This window comes from Herpailurus yagouaroundi, unplaced genomic scaffold (genome assembly GCF_014898765.1).
Source record: "Herpailurus yagouaroundi ecotype Mexico unplaced genomic scaffold, PumYag 184, whole genome shotgun sequence".
NCBI lineage: Eukaryota > Metazoa > Chordata > Mammalia > Carnivora > Felidae > Herpailurus > Herpailurus yagouaroundi.
This window is the reverse complement of record NW_024412415.1, coordinates 15,052,653-15,077,607: the sequence shown is the minus strand read 5'-3', so window position 1 is coordinate 15,077,607 and position 24,955 is coordinate 15,052,653. Positions and strand designations below refer to the sequence as shown.

The window sequence follows — 24,955 nt, the reverse complement described above, 5'->3', positions numbered from 1 at the left end:
AAGCAGGATGTCAGTGGATGGGTAAGGGACAGAGGGCGGGACCTCCAGGATGAGGAAGAGCGTAGCTGTCAGGCAGAGGAGTCCAGGCTCCTTGCTAAGAATCCTGAATGTTCCCACTATCTCTCATCTGCCCAATTCACTTTTAGCATTAGTAGATTCAAGTCGGGACAGTTGCTCCTTTTTTTTCCATCTCTGCTGGGACCCTTTAGTGAACGCCTCATTTTATAAAGGGCCTTTTCTGTAGAAAAGGTAAGTCACTCTAAGAATGTTTTGAGTTTACTTAGGTACTAACACAGCTTGCCCCGTAATACACATTCTCTTCACCTCTCATTCCAAATATGTAGTAGTCCAGGGAGGTTTAAATAGTTTCTCTGAATCTGGTATGTGAAGAGGCCCCTGGGTGTATATAGGAAGGCCATGGTTTTCAGTCTCTGAAGAAAGTTAAAAAAAATGTTTTTAAAGACCACAAAAATAATTTAAATTAGCCTGTTTATTTACATTTATGGTTATGGTTATAAAATATATGGACTACTGTCCTGGTGACATCAGTTTACTGTGGACTGACGGCTGGCTTACTTCTTTGGGCGGAGTTCTAAGCGGGGAGGACTCCTTGCTTCAGTACCACAGCACCATCTGGTGGTTGACCTGAGAAGCTGCGCTTTTGAATTTCTAGTTTATTAAAAAATGCAAAAACAGAAACAAAACAAAAACACCCTGGTCTATTAAAAATAAATATACTGGGGCGCCTGGGTGGCGCAGTCGGTTAAGCGTCCGACTTCAGCCAGGTCACGATCTCGCGGTCCGTGAGTTCGAGCCCCGCGTCAGGCTCTGGGCTGATGGCTCGGAGCCTGGAGCCTGTTTCCGATTCTGTGTCTCCCTCTCTCTCTGACCCTCCCCCGTTCATGCTCTGTCTCTCTCTGTCCCAAAAATAAATAAACGTTGAAAAAAAAATTAAAAAAAAATAAAAATAAATATAAAACTAGTAAAGAAGGGCCTGTTATCCTCTAAGAAGAGTTCTCAGCCTCTTGTCCATGAACATCCAATTAGGAAACCAAATGAATAAAGTTTGAAGAATATGTATCTAAGATTAAAAAAAAAAAATCCTCCCTAATATAGTGCTTGATACCCAAAGGTAGAGTTATGGGTCTGTCTGGCTATGAGGTGGAGGGAAAAGAATTCATATCTGCATCTGATTCCATCTCAGACCTCCATGCAAAGTTATCATGTCACTGGAAAGTCACATTCTTTTTTGGCAGTTGGGGCTTTTTATATACTTGTCTTTCTGCCTTCTCGTTAGCTAAAGGTTGGTAAATTCTTGGCCAACCTGGCTGCTTATCTAAGCTTCTGGAGATGGGTCTAACACTGGGAAATGGGCACACCTGTGTTTGATTCAAAGCCCATCCCTATTCTGGCCCATGACCAACCTCAAAAAGAACCAAGACCATTTTCGCAGAGTGGTGTGTCTGTGAATACCAACAACAGCACTATCACAACATGTGTGTTCACTGGAGATAGTGAGGCTGTACAGAACGTCTGCACAGGGTCAACCTTTCTGTCCAATGTCATTCCTTTCATGGTGCCGGGCACCACTGTTTGTCGTCTGATCTTCTCAGAAAAAGTAATATGGCAGCAATGAGGTCATCCAAAGCAAAGCAGAATGTGTTGGTAGCATCAGTCCAGGAACAGGACCAAATGCTCAAAGTATCAGAATGAGAAGAGTTGAGATAAGTAAGAACATTTTAGATGTGAGAAGTGGTAGAGGTCGGCTGGTGGGTTTAGTTGTGTCCTTCCTTCCTGAGTACCCACGTGCCACAAGAACCCACATGCCTGTTCCTCAGAAGGCTGAAGCTACTGTGATAGATGAAGGTTGGGGTCTCCATAAAGCAATAAGGGACTTAAAAACCATCAGTGCCCTGGGGCACCTGGGTGGCTCAGTCAGTTGAGCATCTGACTTCAGCTCAGGTCATGATCTCGCAGTCTGTGGGTTTGAGGCCCACGTCGGGCTCTGTGCTGACAGCTCAGAGCCTGGAGCCTGCTTCAGATTCTGGGTCTCCCTCTCTCTCCCTGACCCTACCCCGCTCGTGCTCTGTCTCTGTCTCTCTCTCAAAAATAAGTAAACATTAAAAAAAAAATCAGTGCCCTGTCTTGGCAGGTGAGGACATTGCTACAAAGTCACTTGTTCAAGGTCATGTAGATGGTGGCAAAATTGAAATTTGAACTTGAATCTGAATCTTTCCAGAGTTCTTTTAAGCGTTCTTGTTTTCTCATCCCTTTTAAGGGAGACACACTTTCATGTTTCTGTGTGTGTGTGTGTGTGTGTGTGTGTGTGTGTGTGAATTTCCTGTCTCTCTCATCTTCCTTGTCTTCATCTCTAGACATCTTCTTGAACCTAAGAAAAACATAAAATTGAAAAAATCATATTCTGCATTTTGACATGATTTGGGATCTTGACTTTTCTTTTAATTGGACCAGAAATTCATGAGGTGAAAAACAAAAGAATTTAAGGGCGTGTAACCTTTTTTAGTCATAATGTAACACAACTTCATAATGTAACACTGGGTCAGTTGGAGAGCACATTTCCAAGGGCACCTTGTAGATTTAAGTATATCTCCATGAGTAAACCAAGCAATGATTCACACCACTCAATGGCTGTAGGAACCTTTCCCACTATGGGGATTGCTGCAGGTGTCATTTTAATGCAACTGAAGAGAACTTCTCACACTAGAATTATTGATGCGATTCAGGAAAATCAGTATGTATTCATTCAACACAATTTTTAAAACACCTTCTATGTGTTGCTCATGTGTGAAGCTACTGCAGAGAAAAAGAAGGGTCAATTTAAAATAACAGTCTAAAGATAGATCAAACATTTTCCTTTGGTAGAAAGGGTAGACATTCTTTTTTTCCCAGTTTTTTAATGTTTTTTATTTATTTTTGAGGGAGAGAGAGGAACAAAGAGAGAGGGAGACACAGAATCTGAAGCAGGCTCCAGGCTCTGAGCTGTCCTCATAGAGCCCCATGTGAGGCCCGAACCCACAAACCGTGAGATCATGACCTGAGCCAAAGTTGGGTGCTTAACCGACTGAGCCACTCAGGTGCCCCCATCTATAAGCGTTCTTAATTGGATTTTCAAAACTAGAATTAGCTCCTAAGTCTATATCAGTTTCCAAGTTGCTTCTTCAAAAGGGATAACCTTATAAGAAATGGTAATGACAATTCTTTTAGAGATTTACACCTTAGCATTGTTTGATTTAGTAATACCACTGTGCCCCCCCCCCCCATACACATGAACACACACACACAAACACATGCTTTCTAAAAATTTCATTTGGGGCGCCTGGGTGGCTCAGTTGGTTAAGTGTCTGACTTCAGCTCAGGTCACGATTTTATGGTTCATGAGTTCGAGCCCCGTATCTGGCTCTTATTGCAGAGCCTGCTTCAGATCCTCTTTCTGTGTGTGTGTCTCTCTATGCCCCTCCTTTGCTCTCTCTCTCTTTCAAAAATAAAGAAATAAACATTAAAAAAACCAACTCTATAAAAGTTTCATTTAAATCCTTTAAATGAAAGTCAAGTCAATTCTGGAATCAGAATTATTTGAGATTCTTTGAGATTCTTATTTTTTTAATTTACTTATTTTGAGAGGAGAGGGCAGGGAAGGGCAGAGAGAGAGGGAGAGAGAGAGAATCCTAAGCAGGCTCTGCGCTGCCAGTGCAGAGCCTGATGCGGATCTCAGACTCACAAACTGGGAGATCATGACCTGAGCCAAAGTTGGTGGCTTAACTGATTGAGCTACTTAGGAGCCAGCCCCTTCCTGAGATAATTATAACATAAGGCTAAGAAAAGAAACACTGTTGTAGGTACTACTATTGTGTACTTTTATAGGCTCTGAAAATTCTATCAGATGTCAATGAATTGCCTTTTACTTTACATACATACAAAATCCTTTCCAAGAGAATGCAAAAGCATAAAACCATGCTTCTAAGTCAGCACAGTTAGCTCATTCCATAAACACAGCTCTCTCTCCTCTCCTTTGGTGTCCCTTTTAGTAAGGTGTCCCAGTGTTGGTTCCACAGTTCCTGAGACCCAGGAGGCTTCCTGGGCTTCTATTCTAATTCCCCATGCACTCGCTTAAGCTGTTCTCAGAGAATAGCTAACAGTTTTTACAGCGTTCTTGTGTATATTTAACCATTATTAAGGTTTTTCTCATCCCTCCATTCTTCAGGCTATACAAATCAATATGTATTTTAAAGATTTTACTTCTCACAAGATTTATTGCCTTTATCTTTAAGTCATCCTGATGAAACTTCCATTTCAATTAAATCTCCATATTGCAGGGCCCTAAGCAAGACCCCAGACTCTCATCGAAGCAAGAATGATACTCCATATGGTGGGAGGTGAATTTATAGTCTCTCCACATAAGCTCCTGATTTTATGTAGCAGCAGCAGCAGCAGCAGCAGCAGATTTGCTCATTTGTGATATTCTGTCAGTGCCCCCTCCATAATTTATTTCTTTAAATTACTTGTGAAAATCTTCCTCTTCCCAGTACCAGCTTCTCAGAGAAAGTATCTAATAAAAAATTTTAACATCTTCTGGTCATGCCATTGTCACAAAATCTTGTTTTTAATGCTTAATGGAGATAGTTCTTTAGTAGGGTTGTGAAGACAGGGGTTACCATACCATCACTGCTTTATAATAGCAATGACATGGGGCTTCTGGGTGACTCAGTCGGCCGTGTCCAACTTTGGCTCAGGTCATGATCTCGCGGTTGATGAGTTCGAGCCCTGCCTCGGGCTCTGTGCTGACAGCTCAGAGCCTGGAGCCTGCTTTGGATTCTGTGTCTCCCTCTCTCTTTGCCCCTTCCCCCACCTCAAAAATAAATGAATGTTAAAAAAATTTTAAAAATAGCAATAACAGGGCAAAGGGGTATTATAAAGCTCCTGTTTTTGCCAGCAGCTCATCCCCCACTTTGAGTGAGGAGAGAAGGTTTGGAAAGTTATATTTTTACAAAGACAACAGCACAACCACAAGCCTTCCTGTCAGATTGCTGCCCTCAGCATCTCTGGTATTGAATTCTAGAGCTAACATTGAACGTGAGTCAATGTTAGGTTAGGATCAGTCTGGTTTTATAAAAATGGGGGCCCCCCAAAACCTGTCTTGAGACCAAAATCTGTCAGTGTTTTGAGATATTTAAATGTAAACTATGAATGGTTTTTTCTCTTTGATGCAAATGAAATATGAGGTATTCTTTTCTGCCATTTCAGAGCTGAAGAGAGCTTATAAACCTACTCCCTTTTATTCAAGTACCAGTTCATGTTCTGGAAATATTTTTACTTTATTATAACCTTTTCTTGTTGAAAATTTATTACAGTTTCTTTTTGTTCGTCCACTTGCAGCCTGCCACATATTGGAATGCCGCAGCGGAATGGCCCAAGATGTCATCAGCACCATAGGGCAGGCTTTTGAACTCCGGTTTAAACAGTATTTGAAAAATCCTTCTTTGAATACTTCTTGTGAAAGGTCAGCCAAGAGTTCTATAATTATTTGACTTGCTATATTTATTTTGCTGTATTTTCAAATTAATATGGCATTTTCAAACTGACTAATGAAATTAGTAAATTTTTTCTTACAAATAGGCAGTTTCAGTACAAACTAATAATGACATTTTCTGTTTTTCTTTCTCTTGTATTTGTCCAGATATTTACTCTTGCTTTGTATCAAAATTAAAGGAGACACTCCAAGAAGGGGTCTTCCCTGTTTCTCTGATATCATACAGAGCTATGAATTAAGTAGTATCATAAAATAACAGATATCAAATGTCTCAGAATTGTTTCAATCCCAGATCCCATGCCTACCACTAAAAAAAAATATATCGAGAGGTTTCTGGGTGGCTCAGTCAGTTAAGCGGCCTACTTTGGCTCAGGACCCCATCTCGCAGTTCATGAATTCAAGCCCCGTGTTGGGCTCTGTGCTGACAACTCAGAGCCTGGAGCGTGCTTCAGATTCTGTGTCTCTCTCTGCCCCTCCCCTGCTCATGCTTTCTCTCTCTCTCTCTCTCTCTCTCTCAAAAATAAATTTTAAAAAAATTAAAAAAAATTTTTTTAAATAAAATTTAAAAAATCAAGAATGAAGAGGGAAACAGTAGGAATCAAATGTTTATAGCAGGAATCGCTGTTAGTTTGCTAGTTTGCAATGTAAATAGATGAGTTCCAGTTAAACTGTGGCAGGGCTGACAGGTGATGTGACCCAAGGATCTGGTTGTTCTATCTGAGGCGCAGAAAGTCTACAAGGAAAGCTGAGCCCTTCAGGCCTGACAGCCTCCAGCAGTGTAGAGTACAGTGAGCAGAATTCATACCCAAGAGACAAAACTCTTGGGTACTTTTAAATGCACCGCCCCCCCAGGTTAGTTACTTTGTGTATTAACAAACGTTGGGTTTGGAGATCTCCCTTTTTAAGGTGGTCTGGGGTAGCAAAGGAGAGGGGATTACTAGGAAGCCTTGAGGTTGAATTTTTCCCAGGATAACACTTACATCCTAGTGCTATCACTTTGTTGGCAGGTAACGAACCCGACAAAACTGTGTGGCTTGTCAGTAGAATCAGTTCAATCCCAAAGGACTTGATTTATTCTTTTTCATAAGAAAGCTACTAATTCCAATTTGGAAGAAAAGTTGTTTGTTTTGTTTTTGTTTTTGTTTTTGTTTTGCCCTGTTTCGGTTTTTAAAACAATGCATGTTTACATAAATCTACCCACTTGCACATATGGTTCTAATATTTCTTCATGAATCCCATATACTTCTCCAGATTTGTGCAGACGAGATGGCTGGCCATAACTCTCTTATTTTTTTCATCTTAGTTTCACAAACTGGGCCAGGCCCCCTGCCCAATATCTAATTTTTTTTTTGAGCAAAACATTTCCAAAATGGTATAATCCAAACATGCTGAAGATACTCAGGAAAACTTTAATTTTGTATCCTGCTGACATAGATGACTTACATTCAAGGAGTGTGTGTGTGTGTGTGTGTGTGTGTGTGTGTGTGTGTGTGTTTCTCTTAATCACTGGGAGGAGACACAAAAGCATCACCCTTGGCACTTTCCATTGGCTTGCCCCACTTTAATTGTCTATGGAAAGCTAAACAACCATCTGGTTGCTTCCATCCAGATATTTGACATCACTTAAGCACAGCTATAATTTTAAAACATGAATGCAGCATTTTTCAGGATGATTTGCATGGTTCTGATCCCTCTGCCTCCCCTACAGCATTTGAATTCCCACCCAGTCTCTTGGGGATTCTTTTTTCCCTTGCAGTGAGGAGGTGCCTCTTGATGGTCCTGCTGTGGAGAGAGAAGATCATGAGTATTACAATGAAATCCCAGGGAAGCAGCCACCTGCAGGTGGTGTTTCAGATGTGCGCATCAAAGTCCAAGCCACAGAGCAGATGGCTTACTGCCCCATACGGTGTGAAAAGTTGTGCTATCTCGTAAGTAATGCTTTATGGTTACCGGAACTTAGCAATGTGATTCTGTCCTTGTCACTAGAGAGTTTAATTTCAGTTTCCAAATGCTAGCTTAGAGAAAGTGCCTTCCTCAGTACTGAGCCAGAGAATGAATCACTGTCGGAGCCTGCACTGGACCATTTTTACTCCAAATCCACCCCCTTCCTCGCTGCCTAAGTGGATGACTTCACATCTCCTTTCACTGGGAAGATGAGGGCAGTCCAACATGTTACATTAAACTTCACCTTTCCTCGTCTCCACGTCTTCCCGTATTCTCCTTGCTTCTCGTCCTTAGCGACTGCCTTCACAGCCAATCCTTCCCCTGAGCTCCTGATCCCATCCCCACCTTCCAACTCTCTGCCCTTTTTCTGTGTGTCTATCAACCCCTGTCTCAATCTTTATTTTCTCTTTGTCTACCAGTATCTTCTGTCTGCAAATGAATTTGGATTCCTCCAACCAACTTACAATGTCTCACCTCCTTTTACCCACAAACTTCTAGAAACCATCATCTCCTTCCCAGTTTTTGCATCAACACTATACTTCTAAGATCTGAATTCTGCTTGACAACTTGATAGAAATTACTTTTACAATGGTCACCAATGGTTTTTTGGTCACCGATGGTTTCATTGCTAAATCAATTTTCTTCTTCAATGTTCTGAGTCTGTCTACAGAATTTGATACCCATTGGCTGCCTCTCCCTTAATTTTAGAACTTCTGTTAGCTTCTAAAGCAGTTCTATTGTGTCATTCTCAAACCCCATCTCTAGTTGCTTCTTTTTTCTCATTTTCATGTCTTCCAACATTTTATTATGAATGTTTTCAAACACACAGAAAAGTTGAAAGAATTATACAGTGAACACTCACATACACAACCTAGGTTCTACAATTATCATTCTACTAAATTTGCCCTGTCATCTTATAGAGCTGTTTCAAAGTAAGTTACATCTTTTCTTTTTCTATTTTATTTTCTTCTACCCCCTCCCCTTCAAACCCCAGCCCCCCACCCTTTACCACCCTTGCTCTGCCCTTGGCCTTGCCCTTGGTTTCTCCTCTGGCATGCCACCTGTATACACAGTCTTCTAGCTTCTCTGTCTTCAGCCATTACTTATCTCTCCAGCTGTAGTGCCATAAGCATTACATTACTTGTTTATGTAAGATTGAATTCAGCATTTTCTCCTTGACTCCAAACCAGATTCCTCTAGTGACTTACTCATGTTTAATTAATGACACTGCTGCTGTTTCATTAATCTGCAGTCTTTTGTTTATCTCACACTTTGGACTCCATGTCAACTCAGTCTTCAAGACTGAAGATTCTACCATGAAATCTTTTGATAGAATTTACCCAACCTCTTACATTACTCTTGTACCTTTCTAAGTTCTGGCCTTCATGTGCCCAGATGATTCTGAAAGCCCCTTCCTTGTCTCCAGTTTCATTCTCTCAAACCCTTCTGCATGGTACTGCCGGATTAATCTTTCTAAAGGATAGATGTTGCCCTTCTCAAAGGCATCAGTGATCCCATTCCATTATTGAATTGTATATATCTATATATATCTATATCTACATATATCTATATCTATATATCTATATATGTATATTAACGCAACCCTTTGATGGATGACATTTTTAAGGATGGAAAGTGAGCCCGGCACAAACCTCATTAGAGTAGGGCTCCAATCTGCCAATGCACTGTTAGATAGAGGCTTGCTAAATACTGAGAATTTATACAAGTGTCCTGGAAATCACACTTTCACAGTTTCTGCCTGAGACTTGGATTGAGTCCTGGAATAGGACCTCCCTAACAAAAGCAGTGATGCTCAGGATGCAGGCCTTACATCAGCAGCCTTTACAACCACCTCTGCCTCAGACCCACCTCTGCAGCCCCCGCACAGTGCTCTATCTTAGGAGTCTATGTTCCCCATGCAAAATCTCACCTTCCTTTTGTTACCTGTCAGACACTAACTATGTCAGAAAGTGGAGCTGTCTGCTGTATTCTTCCAGGACTGTTATTAGTGTTTTGTTTGTTTTTTTGGCAAGTTTATGAACGTATACCATGTTTGTAAATGTCTCACAATTTGTTGTTCGTGCAGCCTGGAAACTCCAAGTGCAGCAGTGTGTACGAGAACTGTTTAGAACAAAGCAGGGCAATAGGTAGGTACAATTGTCCTTCCCCATCTGCCACTCTTGTTGTTCCTTGTAAGTCATATGGTTGTGTGTGGCCTTGGCTCTGAAATACTTCATGGGAAAGTCAGGTGTATAATGCTTCAGCTGCATCCCACATTCTGAGAGGCCCAGAATGCCACGTGTGTGTCACTTGGGAGACTCATGGTTTCCCCTCACTCTTGTGTGCTTGACCACACTGTCATTCTACCTCCTGAGGTCTTTGATTGCTTTAACATCATGAAAAGTCTCGCTGAAAAGGTGTTTTCTCTGCTTAAAACTCAAGACAGCTCCACTTCAAAGAAGATCAGACATTAAGCTAATGTGAAAATTGATGTTTGTCAAGTCCATTAGGATTAAGATAAAACCTTTTTTGTCTGCTTGGCATCGAAAACAAAAAGAAATCTGAAAGGTGAGAGTCCCAGTTAGGGGCCAACTACCCCACGTTTCCCAGGGCATTCAGTGTCTTATTACTGGATGCAATAATTGATGTGGGGCACAACTTTTCCACAGTGCAAATGTAGAACATTACCTCTCAGATTGGAAGTATGTTTTCATAAAATTTTGCTGCTAGTTAGTCATTTAATACTTATAAATTGCTGAAAGTACTTATTTCTTTGGGAAGCAAAGTTTTGCAGCATTAGAGGAGTGGATAACTGGATGATATAAATAATACTGTGGGGATAAAGTTGGATAACCACACTTAGGGACTCAAATTAGCAGGAACTTGCCACCTACAAGGTAGTCACCTCCAAGGATACTTGCATACTTCTTACGGAATTATGCCAATGTAATCTATTCATTTTATTATTTCTTATACACAGGGGATACATGAGGATTTATTGTTTTAGGTACAGCTGTGATTACTACCTTCCTCTACCATGCAAAAATAGTAGGAGTAGTGAACTAAGACAGTATTGTTAATTATTTAAAAATATGGTTCCTGGGGCGCCTGGGTGGCGCAGTCGGTTAAGCGTCTGACTTCAGCCAGGTCACGATCTCGCGGTCCTTGAGTTCGAGCCCCGCGTCAGGCTCTGGGCTGATGGCTCAGAGCCTGCAGCCTGTTTCTGATTCTGTCTCTCCCTCTCTCTCTGCCCCTCCCCCGTTCATGCTCTGTCTCTCTCTGTCCCAAAAATAAATAAACGTTGAAAAAAAAAAAAAAAGAAAAAATAAAAATATGGTTCCTTTTTAAAAATTTTTTTTAATATATGAAATTTATTGTTAAATTGGTTTCCATACAACACCCAGTGCTCATCCCAAAAGATGCCCTCTTCAATGCCCATCACCTACCCTTCCCTCCCTCCCAACTCCCCCCATCAACCCTCAGTTTGTTCTCAGTTTTTAAGAGTCTCTTATGCTTTGGCTCTCTCCCACTCTAACCTCATTTTTTTTTCCTTCCCCTCCCCCATGGGTTTCTGTTAAGTTTCTCAGGATCCACATAAGAGTGAAACCATATGGTTATCTGTCTTTCTCTGTATGGCTTATTTCACTTGGCATCACACTCTCCAGTTCCATCCACGTTGCTACAAAGGGCCATATTTTGTTCTTTCTCATCGCCACGTAGTAGTCCATTGTGTAAAAAATATGGTTCTTTTTGATAGACATTAAAATTCCTTGCCATTCTTTAAAGTTACTTAGAATTTTAACCTTTTAGTAATGTGACTACAACAAATTAATGGTAAGTAAAAATGTGCTTTTACAACTGTGCTCCCTAAGATCTGTGTTCCTCCCACCTTCCCTCCTTTTCCTTATTTGGAAATCCCTAACCTATGGGTTTAAAAGTCAGGAACCTACCACATGTGCCCTGTAATATTATAATCATTTTGTACCTGTGCTGAGGCTCACTTGGAAATATCTCCACATGCTCTTTGATCTCATTCTATATTCTTCATTTATTCAACACATCATCTGTGACTACAAGGACCTCTTTAGAGTCTGGCGCTGTGCTAGGCGGCAGGGATGGAATCACAACTGGTACTCATATCATCTGTAGTTTAACAAGTAAGACACACCTAAATCAAATGCTTACAAATAGATGGATGTTTCAAAGCCTAAGATGTTATGGGAACAAATACCAGGGAAACCTAACTTAATCTGAGGGGCTCTGTGGGTGTCTAGGTTGCACAGTAGGTTAAGCATCCGACTTGCAGCTCAGGTCATGATCTTGAGGTTTGTGGGTTCGAGCCATGTGTTGGGCTCCGTGATGACAGCTCAGACCCTGGAGCCTGCTTCGAATTCTGTGTCTCCCTCTCTCTCTGCACCTCCCCTCCTCACCCTCTGTCTCTCTCTCTCCCAAGAATAAATGTAACTTTTTTTAATCTGAGGGGCTCTAGGGGGTCTCCCTAAACTTACCTCTACAACAAAACAACCAAACCAGGACCTGAGGGATGAATGGGAATTATCCAGGCATAGAGAAGGAAATGGGAAAGGAGGGGAGAGAGAGGGAGAGAGAGAGAAAAAACAGTATGAGTGGGAACCAGCATTCCTGGTTTTTCTGGAATGTGCCAGGACCACTTCCCAGATCATTGCACAGAGAGAGTACGGAGGCGAGATAGATGAGTCTTGGACATAGGATAGAACCCTGAGGAACATTTATAAAGGAATTAATAGATATAGAGGTATTGTTTCAATCTTATTTAAGACATTTCTTTTTGTAAGTGTAACCTTGTCATAGAATCCAGTTTATTGTTTCTATTTACCTTGGTTTTATTTCTCCTTTAAACCAACAAACGATGTAACCCCTTATTCTTTCATGGTTTCTATATGCCCTAAGCCAATATAAGCAAATCCAAACTTATGAACAGACTTTTTTCATAAACCTTTATTTGGAGTCTGGAACATATTTTTCTAGAATTAATTCCAGAATTAATTTTAGCCATGATGGCTATCTCCTAGATAAGTACACCACGTTCTACTGTTCTGGTTTGTCTGTACTGAAGCTTAAATGTATATTTTGTGATGACAAACACACCAATAGAAAATTCTATAGTAAGTGCCTGTTCTTCAGTTGCACTCTGACTGTGGGATAGCCTGGAACCAGTACAGAGCTGCCTTCCTTGTGGTGGCCCTAAGGTAACAGCTCATAGCTGGGAACCTTTAAAGATCTTGGGCTGGTGAGAGATGGTGTTTGTGGTTTCGAAAAAGTCCTCCAACTGCATACTTTCTTCCCCTGAAAATCATGGAGCTATAACCTTATTTCCTTAGGAAAGCAGGTTCCAGGGCGCTTGGGAGGCTCAGTTGGTTAAGTGGCTGACTTTGGCTCAGGTCATGATCTCGTAGTTCATGGGTTTGAGCCCTGCATTGGGCTCTGTGCTGACAGCTCAGACCCTGGAGCCTGCTTCGGATTCTGTGTCTCCCTCTCTCTTGGCCCCTCCCCTGCTCACACTCTATGTCTCTCTCTCTCTCTCTCTCTCTCTCTCTCTCTCTCTCTCTCTCTCTCAAAAATACACAAGCATTAAAAACTTAAAACAAACAAGCAGAAAAAGGAAAGCAGGTTCTAAGTTCCATCAGGGACCCAGAATGCTAGGAGGGATTGAAGGACTTGACCCTTGCTCCACAGGCCACAACAATCAAGGCTCCTCCTATTGTGGTAGGAAGGACTTTAGTACTACAATGTCCATTCATCCACAGATACCCAGAAATCAGATGTTCCTATCTTGAGGCCTGCCTGTGACTACTTGGGCATATGTTGAAAAACTGATCTGAGGGACGCCTGGGTGGCTCAGTAAATTGAGCATCTGACCTTCGATTTCAGCTAAGGTCATAATCCCAGGGTCAAGGGATTGAGCCCTGCGTCGGGTTCTGTGCTGAGTGTGGAGCCTGCTTGGGGATTCCCCCTCTCTCTCTCGGCGCCCCCCCCCCACCCTCTCCCCTGATCACACTCTCTCTCTAAAAATAATAAAAATAAAAACTGATCTGAAATTCTTGACCAGTGAGCAATTTAATAGCAGTTGCCAGAATAGCAAATGCATAATTTTTATGGCTTTTCCTAGAGTTTTAGACATAATCATTTGAGAAACACCTATGCAAATATTTTCAATAAGGTTTGGCCTTTTCCTCCCAGGACATTTATTTGTTCAAATACTGATTTAAAACTTGAATTCCAGTATATTATAAATACTGCAATAGGCTTCTGGTTGTTCAAGGAGTTAATTATATTTATCACCAGACTTATAAAAGATACCATTTCTTAATATTAAATTCCCTTATGGAGAAAATTAATTAGTAAAACAGAATAATGTTTCCCAGACCTCCAAGTTCAAATGGAAATATTGATATTTTTAATCAAAAAGACATTAAATTACCACAAACCCTAAGGGCCTGTACTTAAAAAACTTTGGTACTTACAGTGTATACACTGTGTATAGTATGTATTTATTTTTTGCCACAAATCTTCTCTTAGGCAGCTTGGATAGGTTCTCAGAGTAATACTTGGCAAAAAGAAAGTTTGGAATGCATAATGGTTGTCATGTGTGGTTAAGCTCTCATCAACCACACACTTTAGCCAAGAAAGATTTTTGGGTATACACTGAAATATAATAATAATATAATATAATATAATATAATATAATATAATATAATATAAATATATAATTTTTTTAAATTTAAGGCAACATTGCTGAGTTAAATGAAATAGTGCATTTAAAAAAAAAAGAGGAATGGTTGTTTTCAAGAGACACTGGATTTAGATATTGATGCTTTTGTATAATCATATGGGATGGTAAACCTGATGTGGTCGGCTCATGCCATACTCTGTGAGGGGCAGACAAGTCAGTGCCTTGTGCTAAAGGTTGACTCAGAACGTGGGTCAAATATGCTGAGAAAGGAAGACCAAGTGGACATTCATTATCTGTTTATTCAGCTGACAAACATGAGCACCTACTTCATACCAGTCATTGAAGATGCAGAGGATACAACAGATAAATGGGTTCTAGTGTCTCCTTAAGCACTCAAGGAATTTGCAGTTTCAAGGGGAAGACAGACAGACAAGTAAACAGACACCTATAGTATGGAGGGCACTTGACCCGGCCTGGGGGAGGGAAGGTCTAAGGGGGAGGCTTCTTCTTCTTTTTCTTTTTTAAAATTTTTCTTAATGTTTATATAGTTTTGAGAGAGAGAGACAGGCAGAGAGGGAGAGAGAGACAGAGTGTGAGTGGCAGAGGGGCAGCAAGAGAGGGAGACACAGAATCTGAAGCAGGCTCCAGTCTCTGAGCTGTCAGCACAGAACCCGATGTGGGGCTTGAACCCATGAATCGTGAGATCGTGACCTGAGCCAAAGTCTGATTCTTAACTGACTGAGCCACCCAGGTGCCCCTTCTTTTGTTTTTAATGTTTTTGTTTATTTATTTTTGAGAGGGAGAGAAAGAGAGAGCCTGTGCACATGAGCACAGGGGGTGAGCAGAGAGAGAGGAAGAGAGAGAATCTCAGCAGGCTCTGCACTGTCAGCACAGAGCCTGACACAGGACTCAAACTCACAAACCATGAGATCAGGAACTGAGCCAAAAACAAGAGTCAGATGCTTAACCAACTGAGCCACCTATGTGTCCCTAACGTGGAGGCTTCTTGAAAGAGATGGAATCTTAAAGGACAAATAGGAGTTAGGTACAGAAAGGGGAGGGAGGATATTGCAGCAGGAGAGAAGTACCATGTGCAGAGCCCCAGCATCAATGAACACATGTAACTGAGCAGATATTAACTATTTATCGAATCCCTACTACATCCCTATGAGGCAGGCACCACGTTCTTTCATTTAGTCCTCACAACCATATTTTAAGCTAGGCATCCCCATATTACAGATAGAAAACTGACGCTTAGGGAAGGTAAATAACTTACCCCAAACCATACAAACAGTAAGAAGTATCACAAGTATTTGAACTCAGGTCCATGTTGATTTTGAAGCAGACCTCTTACCACAGTTTTTCTTTGATGTTTTTTTATTTTTTAGAGAGGGGGAGAGAGAGAGAACGAGTGGGGGAAAGGCAGAGGGAGCAGGAGACACAGAATCTGAAGCAGGCTCCAGGCTCTGAGCTGTCAGTACAGAGCCTGACGCAGGGCTCGAACTCGCAGACTGTGAGATCATGACCTGAGCCAAGATTGGTCGCTTAACCAAATGAGCCACTCAGGTGCCCCACAACACTTTGATCATAGTCTGCTTTCAGTACGTTTTTATGAGCAGGCACTCCTAAATAAATGATAAACCAATCATGTATAAGTTATATACACATATGCTAATATGTTATGCATGTGTCATAAAACATACACAAGGGGTGCCTGAGTGGCTCAGTCAGTTGAGCATCTGATTCTTGACTTTGGCTCAGTTGATGATCTTACAGTTCATGAGTTTGAGCCCTGCACTAGGCTCTGCACTGATAGCATAGAGCCTGGTTGAATTTCTGTCTCCCTCTCTCTCTGCTCCTCCCCCGCTTGCTCTCCCTCCGTCAAAAAATAAATAAAAATTAAAAAAAATTTAACACACAGATGAAAATAGAAAATTTCAAAGTTAGAGTTAATGATAATAAACATTTTTTAAATGCCTTGATAATTACAGTGGCTGAATACTATCGTTAGATAATATCTCAGGGTCCAATATACATTTAGCGCATTTACTGATCAAGAAAATAGACGTATGTCCACATTTCAAATCCTGATAATTTTAACTTTTGGGAGGCCAAGTTCCTATCTAATTAGATCATTCTTGTTTATAAGCTCATAATACAGCCAAGGAGGAGTTTGTAATAAGAGTAAAAGAATGACCTTCAATCTTTGATATTTGCGGTGATCTTTTAGCCACTTGTCCATTTATGGACGTAAGTTTAAACTAGATAACATAATTCATAAATCCACTTAACCAAGCAAATGGACACTGCCATATGTTGCACAATGCAACAAAGAAACGAGGTGCCCTGACCACCCTTCCTTCTTTAGAAATCTCACTCTTCCCTCAGGGATATGACAGGGGACACGGTGGTGTGTAACAGCTGGCAGACAGGCCAGGAGGAAAGGAGGAGTAGGTAGTAAGCCTGTAGCCTTCTGACTGGGCTTCCCCTGTTTGGTGTGCCCTTGGGTTTCCATATTTTATGTTATAAAAATTATAGCACTGCTCATCATGATGTGAAATCCAGTATAAAGTTGGTCCTTTCTGAACCACATCCAGGAGTTTAACGACTGAAACAATAGAAAAACTCATGTTTTGTGGTAAGACAATGGAATGTCAGTGTCACCACTTCAGATCAGCCTGGTGGTGATCTTGTAACACATCTGGCCAAAAATATAAATGTACCTGTTTAAATGGAAAAACAAAAATATTCTATCCTGGCTTTCTGAGGACAGAACCATCTGGATGGTACAAAATACTTCATGCACCAGGTACTGAAATACGGTGCTAATATCCATCCATTCAGTAACTGTTTTTTGTCATATGTGGCAAGCATGTGTTAGGAGGCAGGATCTCTGTCTTCATGGAACACGCAGTCTAGATGTAGTACAGGTATTAAACAAAATGACGTAATAGAATTATTTGCTCTTGTGATATGGCCTTCAAAGGTGAACAAACTTCTAGGAAAGCAGAGAGACTTAATCTAGTCTGAGAAGGTCAGAGAAAGCTCTGTTGAGAAAGAGATGTTTAAACTGGTACCTGAAGGGTGAGGGTGATGGAGAATGGTGAGGGAAAAGCATGTCAATCAGAGAAGATGGCCTTAAGGTGGAGATTAGCCTCCAGGAAGGTCAGTGTGACTGAGGAGCACAGGGGTGCAAGGGAAGCTGGGTAGCCAGGACCAGGGCTTGGGGCTTGTTGGAGAGTTTGATCTGTATCCAAAGAGCAATGGGAAGCAGGTAAGGGGTTTTTAAACCGCTGAAAAATATTATCAGGTTTTCAGTTGTAAAAAGATCATTTTGGCCACAGTATATGGAATAGAATGGAAGAGGAGGGGACAGAGTAAGAGGGAAAAAGGAGATATCCTGAGGGGTGAGTTCTTCTTTCCATTAAGTGCCAGAATAAATGTCAACAGTTGGTTCAAGGCTGAGCTTGGCAAAACAAAACTTTGGGCATAGGGAGAGACAGACCTTCCATTCTTAATAATTATGTAATGAGTTTTTTGAAAAGCAGTTTATTTACTTATTTATTTTTTATTTTTTAAATTTTATTTAAATCCAAGCTAGTTAACATATAGTGTAATAATGATTTCAGGAGTAGAACCAATGATTCTTCACTTACATACAACACCCAGTGCTCATCCCAACAAGTGCCCTCCTTAATGCCCAGCCCCCGTTTAGCCCCTCCTCCCCACACCCACCTCTCCTCCAGCAACCCTTAGTTTCTTCTCTGTATTTAAGAGTGTTTTGTGGTTTGCCTCCCTCTCTCTTTTTATCTTATTTTGAAAAGCAGTTTAAATAATAGATATTCAAGTTCTGTATGGCACGTGTGTTTTCTTGGTTCCTGGACTGCGGCCTTGAGCAGTGTTGTGTGCGGTTTGTGCTGTTTGCTAGACAGCTGGCTCCCTTTTTTCTCTGGCTGTTCCTCTCCTGGTCTTCCTGATTTGTTTCCTGTCTGGTGTTGAAGCGGTGGGTCAGCAGAGGGATGGGGAGGGAAGGCCTGGGAGGCCAAAGAGATGGTGCTTTCCTTCAAATCCTGGTGCTTACCTTGTTTTTACAGGTCAAATCTAGAGGTCAGTATTCAAATCTGTATAGGATGAGGGTGGCTTTTCCCTTCCTATCAATTCTAGACTCAAACACAATTTTACGTGTTGTTTACAAAGTAAAAACGTGATCCATTGATCATTAACTAATCACTACAGGTAACGCACAGGAGAGAGGAGGGCAGTGCCAACGAGATGCCTCATTGATGAAGCACACGTGTCGAGTGGATTTCCTCCATGACCCCTGCTACATAAATACACAGGGTCTTCAAAGTACACTTGGCTCTTCCCCAAATCAAAGCTCAGCTCACTCCCTGGGGAGCCCGTGGCACCGTCAGAGTAAGTAGCTGTTCGCCATCTGTATTAGTTTCCTGTGGCTGCTGTAACAAATCACCACAAACTGAGTGTCTTAAAGCAGTGAAAATTTATTCTCTCACAGTTCTGGAGGCCAGAGGTCCTCAATAAGACGTCAGCTGGGGTGGTTCCTTCTGGAGGCTCTGGAGGAGGATCCACTCCATGCCTCTCTCCTAGCTTCTGCTGATGGCTGGCAATTCTTGGTGTTCCTTGGCTTGTGGACACATCAGTTCTCTGCCTCAGTCTTCACATGGCCTTCACCTCCATTCTCAAACCTTTCTCTCCTGTCTCTTCTAGGACAATCCCTTTCTCTTCTAGGTGAGCCCTAAAGCCAGGAAGATCCCATCTTGCAATCCTTAACTTAATTACATCTGCAAAAACCCTTTCCCCAAATTAGGCCACATTCACAGGGACTGGGGATCAGGATCTGAATGTATCATTTTGGGGGGGCCACTATTCATCTCACTATACTGGCTCTCATTTTCAGGAAGACTATTTCCTTGGTCTCATTTTCAGGGAGCAAAAAGGATTCTTTCTTACCTCAATCTTGTACCACAGTTAATTTGGGAGATATTATGGATTTCAAGGTTTGGGGTCTTTGATGTTGAATAATCTTTTCAAATACTTTAAACTGGGTCCCAACTTTTGGTTTTGGCTGTGTGCTCTTGCTGAAGGAAGGATGGTCAAAGCCAGGAGATAATTTTGAATTTGTGGGCTTGTGTGAGGAACAGTGACCATTATTTGGCTCTGTTGAGTGATGGTTTTAATTTTATTCATTTCGAAACTCCTTGGTAAGTCATCTATGGAACACTAAAATAAGATGGCTTCTTTCTTCAGCCATATACTGTGAGTTAAATGCAGTAAGACAGATATCATTTTCCTGCTAAATTGCTTCCAGGGGTAAATGCATACACAGTAACATAAATAAATAAAAGCAAAACAAACCAAAAGCCTACGATCAACTAAAAAATAAATAAATAAATAAATAATGCTTTTTATAAAATATTAAAGTGTGTTGGGTTCAAATTTGGGTGAACCACATTTGGTTCACTCCAAAGATGGAGAACCAGTCCTTTGGAAAGTCCTTTTGCTAGCCCAGGAAGTCTCTCTAAAAGGCCAAAGACAACTTTCCAGCTAGTGTGAGCAGTAACAAGATGAAGTTTAGAAGGAGATTTTGCTGAGCCGGGACTTCACCAGACCACCTTAACTCCTAGACCAAGAAACAGACATCCTCATTACCAGCCAGGTGACAAGTGAGCCATCTTCTTGCAAGCTCTCTGTGATCAGTCTTGGCACCTAAACAACCTGGTTGGGTTCTCTGGAAGCAAACACTGAGATGGAGCTTTGGCATGCAGGGTACTTGTTGGGATCACTATCGGGAAGGGAGGGGGAAGAAGCAGGCTTGGGCAGATGGAGAAGCAGAGTCACTGTGTAGCCCTGACGGAGCCTCAGCCAACCCTACAGGGAGAATAGGGGGCGCGTCAGGGCTGTGCCACATTGCGCCAAAGGGCTGGGCCTTTTATCCCATTTATTTCAGTCTGTGGGTGTAGGCCACACGAGGGAGGGCAAGCCTTTGGGCAAAAGGCAGCTCCCTGAAGGTGAGGCAGACCCTCAAGGGGCGGTCAGCTGGAGGCTGGCTGATGACACCTGGGGCACCTGTCTTTCATTGAAGAGCCATCTGGGTGATACATTTTGTGTGATGGATGATGGAATATGCAATCAGTTCAGATTTCTGCAGTGGATTTAACAGTCCATTGTACAGTGACCGGTATGGATAAGGTAATATTTGTTAGGGGAGGTAGTTTTTTGAAAAAAGTTTCTGGACCTCAGGTATTAAAACTAACTTGATAAGAGTATATGCTTGATGGCTTCCATTTCATGGACTTTTCAAAGCAACAGTGTATTATTAGAAAACTCATTTAGGGGCACCTGGGTGGCTCAGTCAGTTACGCATCCGACTTTGGCTCAAGTCATGATCTCACATTTCGTGAGTTCGAGCCCCCCATCAGGCTTTGTGCTGACAGCATGGAGCCTGCTTGGGATTCTCTCTATCTCCCCCTCTCTCTCTGCCCCTCTCTGACTCATGCTCTCTGTCTCTCTCTCTCTCTCTCTTTTTTTAAATATGAAATTTATTGTCAACTTGGTTTCCATACAACACCCAGCACTCATCCCAAAAGGTGCCCTCCTCAATACCCATCACCCACCCTCCCCTCCCTCCCACCCCCCATCAACCCTCAGTTTGTTCTCAGTTTTTAAGAGTCTCTTATGCTTTGGCTCTCTCCCACTCTAACCTCTTTTTTTTTTTTTTTCCTTCCCCTCCTCCATGGGTTTCTGTTAAGTTTCTCAGGATCCACATAAGAGTGAAAACATATGGTATCTGTCTTTCTCTGTATGGCTTATTTCACTTAGCATCACACTCTCCAGTTCCATCCACATTGCTACAAAGGGCCATATTTCATTCTTTCTCATTGCCACATAGTATTCCATTGTGTATATAAACCACAATTTCTTTATCCATTCATCAGTTGATGGACATTTAGGCTCTTTTCATAATTTGGCTATTGTTGAGAGTGCTGCTATAAACATTGGGGTACAAGTGCACCCATGCATCAGCACTCCTGTATCCCTTGGGTAAATTCCTAGCAGTGCTATTGCTGGGTCATAGGGTAGATCTATTTTTAATTTTTTGAGGCTCAAAATAAAGAAACTTAAAAAAAAAAAAAAAAGAAAACTCACTTAGTGGGTGGCCTGAGTTAGGGGATCTGGGATATTCATTGATTCATAACTGCAGTTCCCTTATAAGCAAATCTTTAATGTTAAAAATCTTTATAACTCAGTCAAGATATGGAAGCAACTTAGTGTCCTTCAATAAAGGAATGGATAAAGAGGTGTGTGTGTGTGTGTGTGTGTGTGTGTGTGTGTGTGTGTGTGGTGTAATGGAATGTTTTTAAGCCATAAAAAAGGATGAGATCATGCCATTTGCAACAACATGGACAGACCTAGAGGGTATTATGCTAAGTCAGAAATAAGTCAGACTGAAAAAGACAAGCACTATATGATTTCACTCATATGTGGGCTCTATAAGGAAAGGAAATGAATAAAGAAACAAAAAGCAGAATCAGACCTATAAATACAGAGAGCAAACTGATGGTTGCCAGAGGGGATGTGAGAAGAGAGTTGGGCAAAATGGGTGAAAGGGAGTGGGAGAAACAGGCTTCCAGTTATGGAATGAATACATCATGGGAATAAAAGGCACAGCATAGCAGGAAAAAATCTTTATAATGTAAACAAAGAACCTTTGTCTTTTGTCATGGACAACTCAATAATATGAAAAAGTAAAATCAATGTATATTAACATTCCTGTCATTAGTTGAAAGTAAATAAGGCCAGCTTTGTCCAAAATTTTAATGTCAAAATGCATTTTTACTGATTTCAGCCTTTTTGTCATCCTTTTGCCTCTCCCGGACCTGGAGGGAACATGTTTAAATAAAGGCTTCAGGTACTTCTTCAGTCTTTATTTCCTATTAGGATATAGTGTACCATAGCCCTCCTGGCCCCCCTGATGCAATTGTTCTCTCCAAAAAAATTAATTCCAACTCTAAAAGTATAAATAATGTTGATTTAATAAAATGAAATAAGATAGAGTAGGGATAACCTTATACATAAATTTCTGCCAAATATCTGAAATATACTTTTTAACCTTTCCTCCTTAATGTTTCCTGATATTTCTTTCCTTACTTAGGCATACTTAGCTTCCCTTTTCCAGTCAAAAGCTTACTGATTAGTTCAGTAAAACAAAATAAAACAAACAAAAACAAATCTTGAGGCATGAGTGTAGTATCTCCCAAGCATGCCTTCTGGGCTCCCCAATTAATCCTATCACACTGTGTAGGAAAAGCTCAACACAATTTTTATTTTCACCAAACTTGGCAAAAGGGAATTACTAGTATTGATACTATCTAATTTTTTTTAAGTTTATTTTGAGAGAGAGTATGTGCAAGTAGGGGATGGGCAGAGAGAGAGAGAGGAAGAGAGAGAATCCTGAGCAGGCTCCACACTGTCAGTGCGGAGTCCAACTTGGGGCTCAAACTCATGAACTGTGAGATCATGACCTGGGCTGAAATCAAGAGTCGGACACTTAACCAACTGGGTCACCCAGGCACCCCTTTAAGTTTATTTATTTTAAGAGAAAGAGAAAGAGAGAGAGAGCACATGTGCATGCACGCAAGTGGCAGGGGAGGGCAGAGAGAGAGAGGGAGAGAGAAGAAAGAGAGAATCCTAAGCAGGCTTCGCATTGTCTGCACAGAGCCAGACTTGGGGCTCAATCTCAGGAACGTGTGAGGTCATGACCTGAGCCCAAATCAAGAATTCTGTGCTTAATTGACTGAGCACGCAGGTACCCCTGTTTTCTTAATGGAGGTATTAATTGCTATGAACTTCCCTCTTAAAACTGCCTCTGCTAGGATCTCATAGGTTTTTTTCATTTTCATTTGTCTCAGGATATTTTATGATTTACTTTTTTATTTATTCTTTGACCCGTTTGTTGTTTAGTGACATGCTGTTTAATCTCCACATATTTGTGAATTACCTAGTTTTCTTGTAATTGATTTCTCATATCAGTGTGGTCAGAAAAGATGCTTGATATGATTTCATTTTTAAAAAATGTATTATGACTTATTTGTGGCCTAACATATGATCTATCCTGGAGAATGTCCCATGTCCACTGGAGAAGAATGTATATAGTCTATTGCTTTTGGGTGAAATGTTCTGTCACTGTCTGTTGAGTCAATCTGGTCTAATGTGTACTTTGAGGTCGAAAGTTTCCTTACTGATTTTCGATCTGGATGATCTATCTATTGTTGAAAATGGGTATTGAAGTCCCCTACCACTACTGTATTGCTGTCTATTTCTCCCTTCAAGTCTGTTAATATTTGCTTTACATATTTATGTCCTCCTATGTTGGATGAACAAATCTTTGTTATTTTCAATTGTTTTATAGTATTGTATTATATGAGTATATCATAGTTTATATAATCATCCCCTTATTGATGGACATCTATTTTTTCAGCCCTTTGTTAATATAATAATCATTTCTACCCCGAAATACCCAGTCACATGTGCTACTTAAAAATTGAATGCATCAGTATGCTGTCTTCACAGTTCACATTGGTTTCTTTAAATGTCTTATTCTTTATCACTGGGATTACGTGCAATTGTTTAATTTGATTTTGCTTGTCAGATATTTTTCTCTTCCTTAAGCCCTAGGCTCCCTGTCTGAGGTTTTGCCCATCAGATACTTATGGGTGTGGATATTCATATCTGTCTTGGGCTTTCCCAAATTTCTGATTGTGAAAAATATGTTTTCAGTTGCTATGGGAACTGAAAGATGACATGATTGCTTTCTTCTATGATTCCTATCACTTTTTTCTTTTTAGGTCTCACTTAAATGTAGAGTGGCCGTAATCATGTTGCATCCTTGATCTTCACTACTTCTGAGAAAATATGTTATTAATTATATCAAGTCAATAACTTACTAAATTTTCTATGGGAATTTTATGTAAATAACTAGATTTAAATTATGAGTATCTTTCTCAAAGTCAACATTATGTGAGAAAGGAGTTGCTAATAGGTAATGTGCCACAATGTTAAAGAGTAGTTGTATTTGGTGATGGGACCACAGGTGATTATTTTTCTTTGTTTCTCTGTGTTTCCCAGATTTTAAAAACAAGTAGCATGCACAACTTTTAAAATTAAAACAAATTAAAAAAAATCTTTCAGATATTCTAGTTTTAGGAAAAGTAGATTTTCAGCAAATTTTTAGATGATTGAAATGTCCCAGCACAGTGTGTGCTATTCTGGTGCTAATCTGGGAAACTATGTTAGGAAAATATTGTCCATATCCTCAGGCTGGCCCATGATCTGTTGCCTCTTTTCAAGATGATATCATGTCTGTTTTTCTTTTGTTTTGTCCTTGTCCAAAAGCTCTCCACCCTTATCTCAGAATAAACTGAAAGCCATTGTGCATTAAGATGTGTGCCCCCACACACGCATGCATGTATCTCTCTTCCACTCACACAAACACTTTCCCTCTCACATACACAAACACACATGCAACTACTTATCAGAGTTCTCTATTATGCCTCAAAGCAAGCAGCACTAAGGCCAACTTCATTTATTATTTATCAAATCTGGACACGTTTTTTCAGCCTTTTTCTGGCAACAATGGATAGACCTGATTGTGGAGGAGAATATTTTCAGCCATTAAATACAGACTCAAGATATTTTCAAAAAGACACATTTGTGAATGTTGCATCATAATC

At 40.8% G+C, this 24,955-nt stretch overlaps 1 protein-coding gene across 1 annotated transcript in view; it reads left to right on the top strand.

Annotated features, from left to right (window-relative positions):
• SHC4 (SHC adaptor protein 4) overlaps positions 1-24,955 on the top strand; it is a 128,816-nt gene that overhangs the window by 92,115 nt on the left and 11,746 nt on the right. The window contains exons 7-10 of the mRNA XM_040492640.1: positions 5,395-5,518; positions 7,305-7,476; positions 9,579-9,639; positions 18,441-18,620. Coding sequence (XP_040348574.1) covers positions 5,395-5,518; positions 7,305-7,476; positions 9,579-9,639; positions 18,441-18,620 — 537 coding nt within the window. The remainder of the gene's footprint in view (positions 1-5,394; positions 5,519-7,304; positions 7,477-9,578; positions 9,640-18,440; positions 18,621-24,955) is intronic.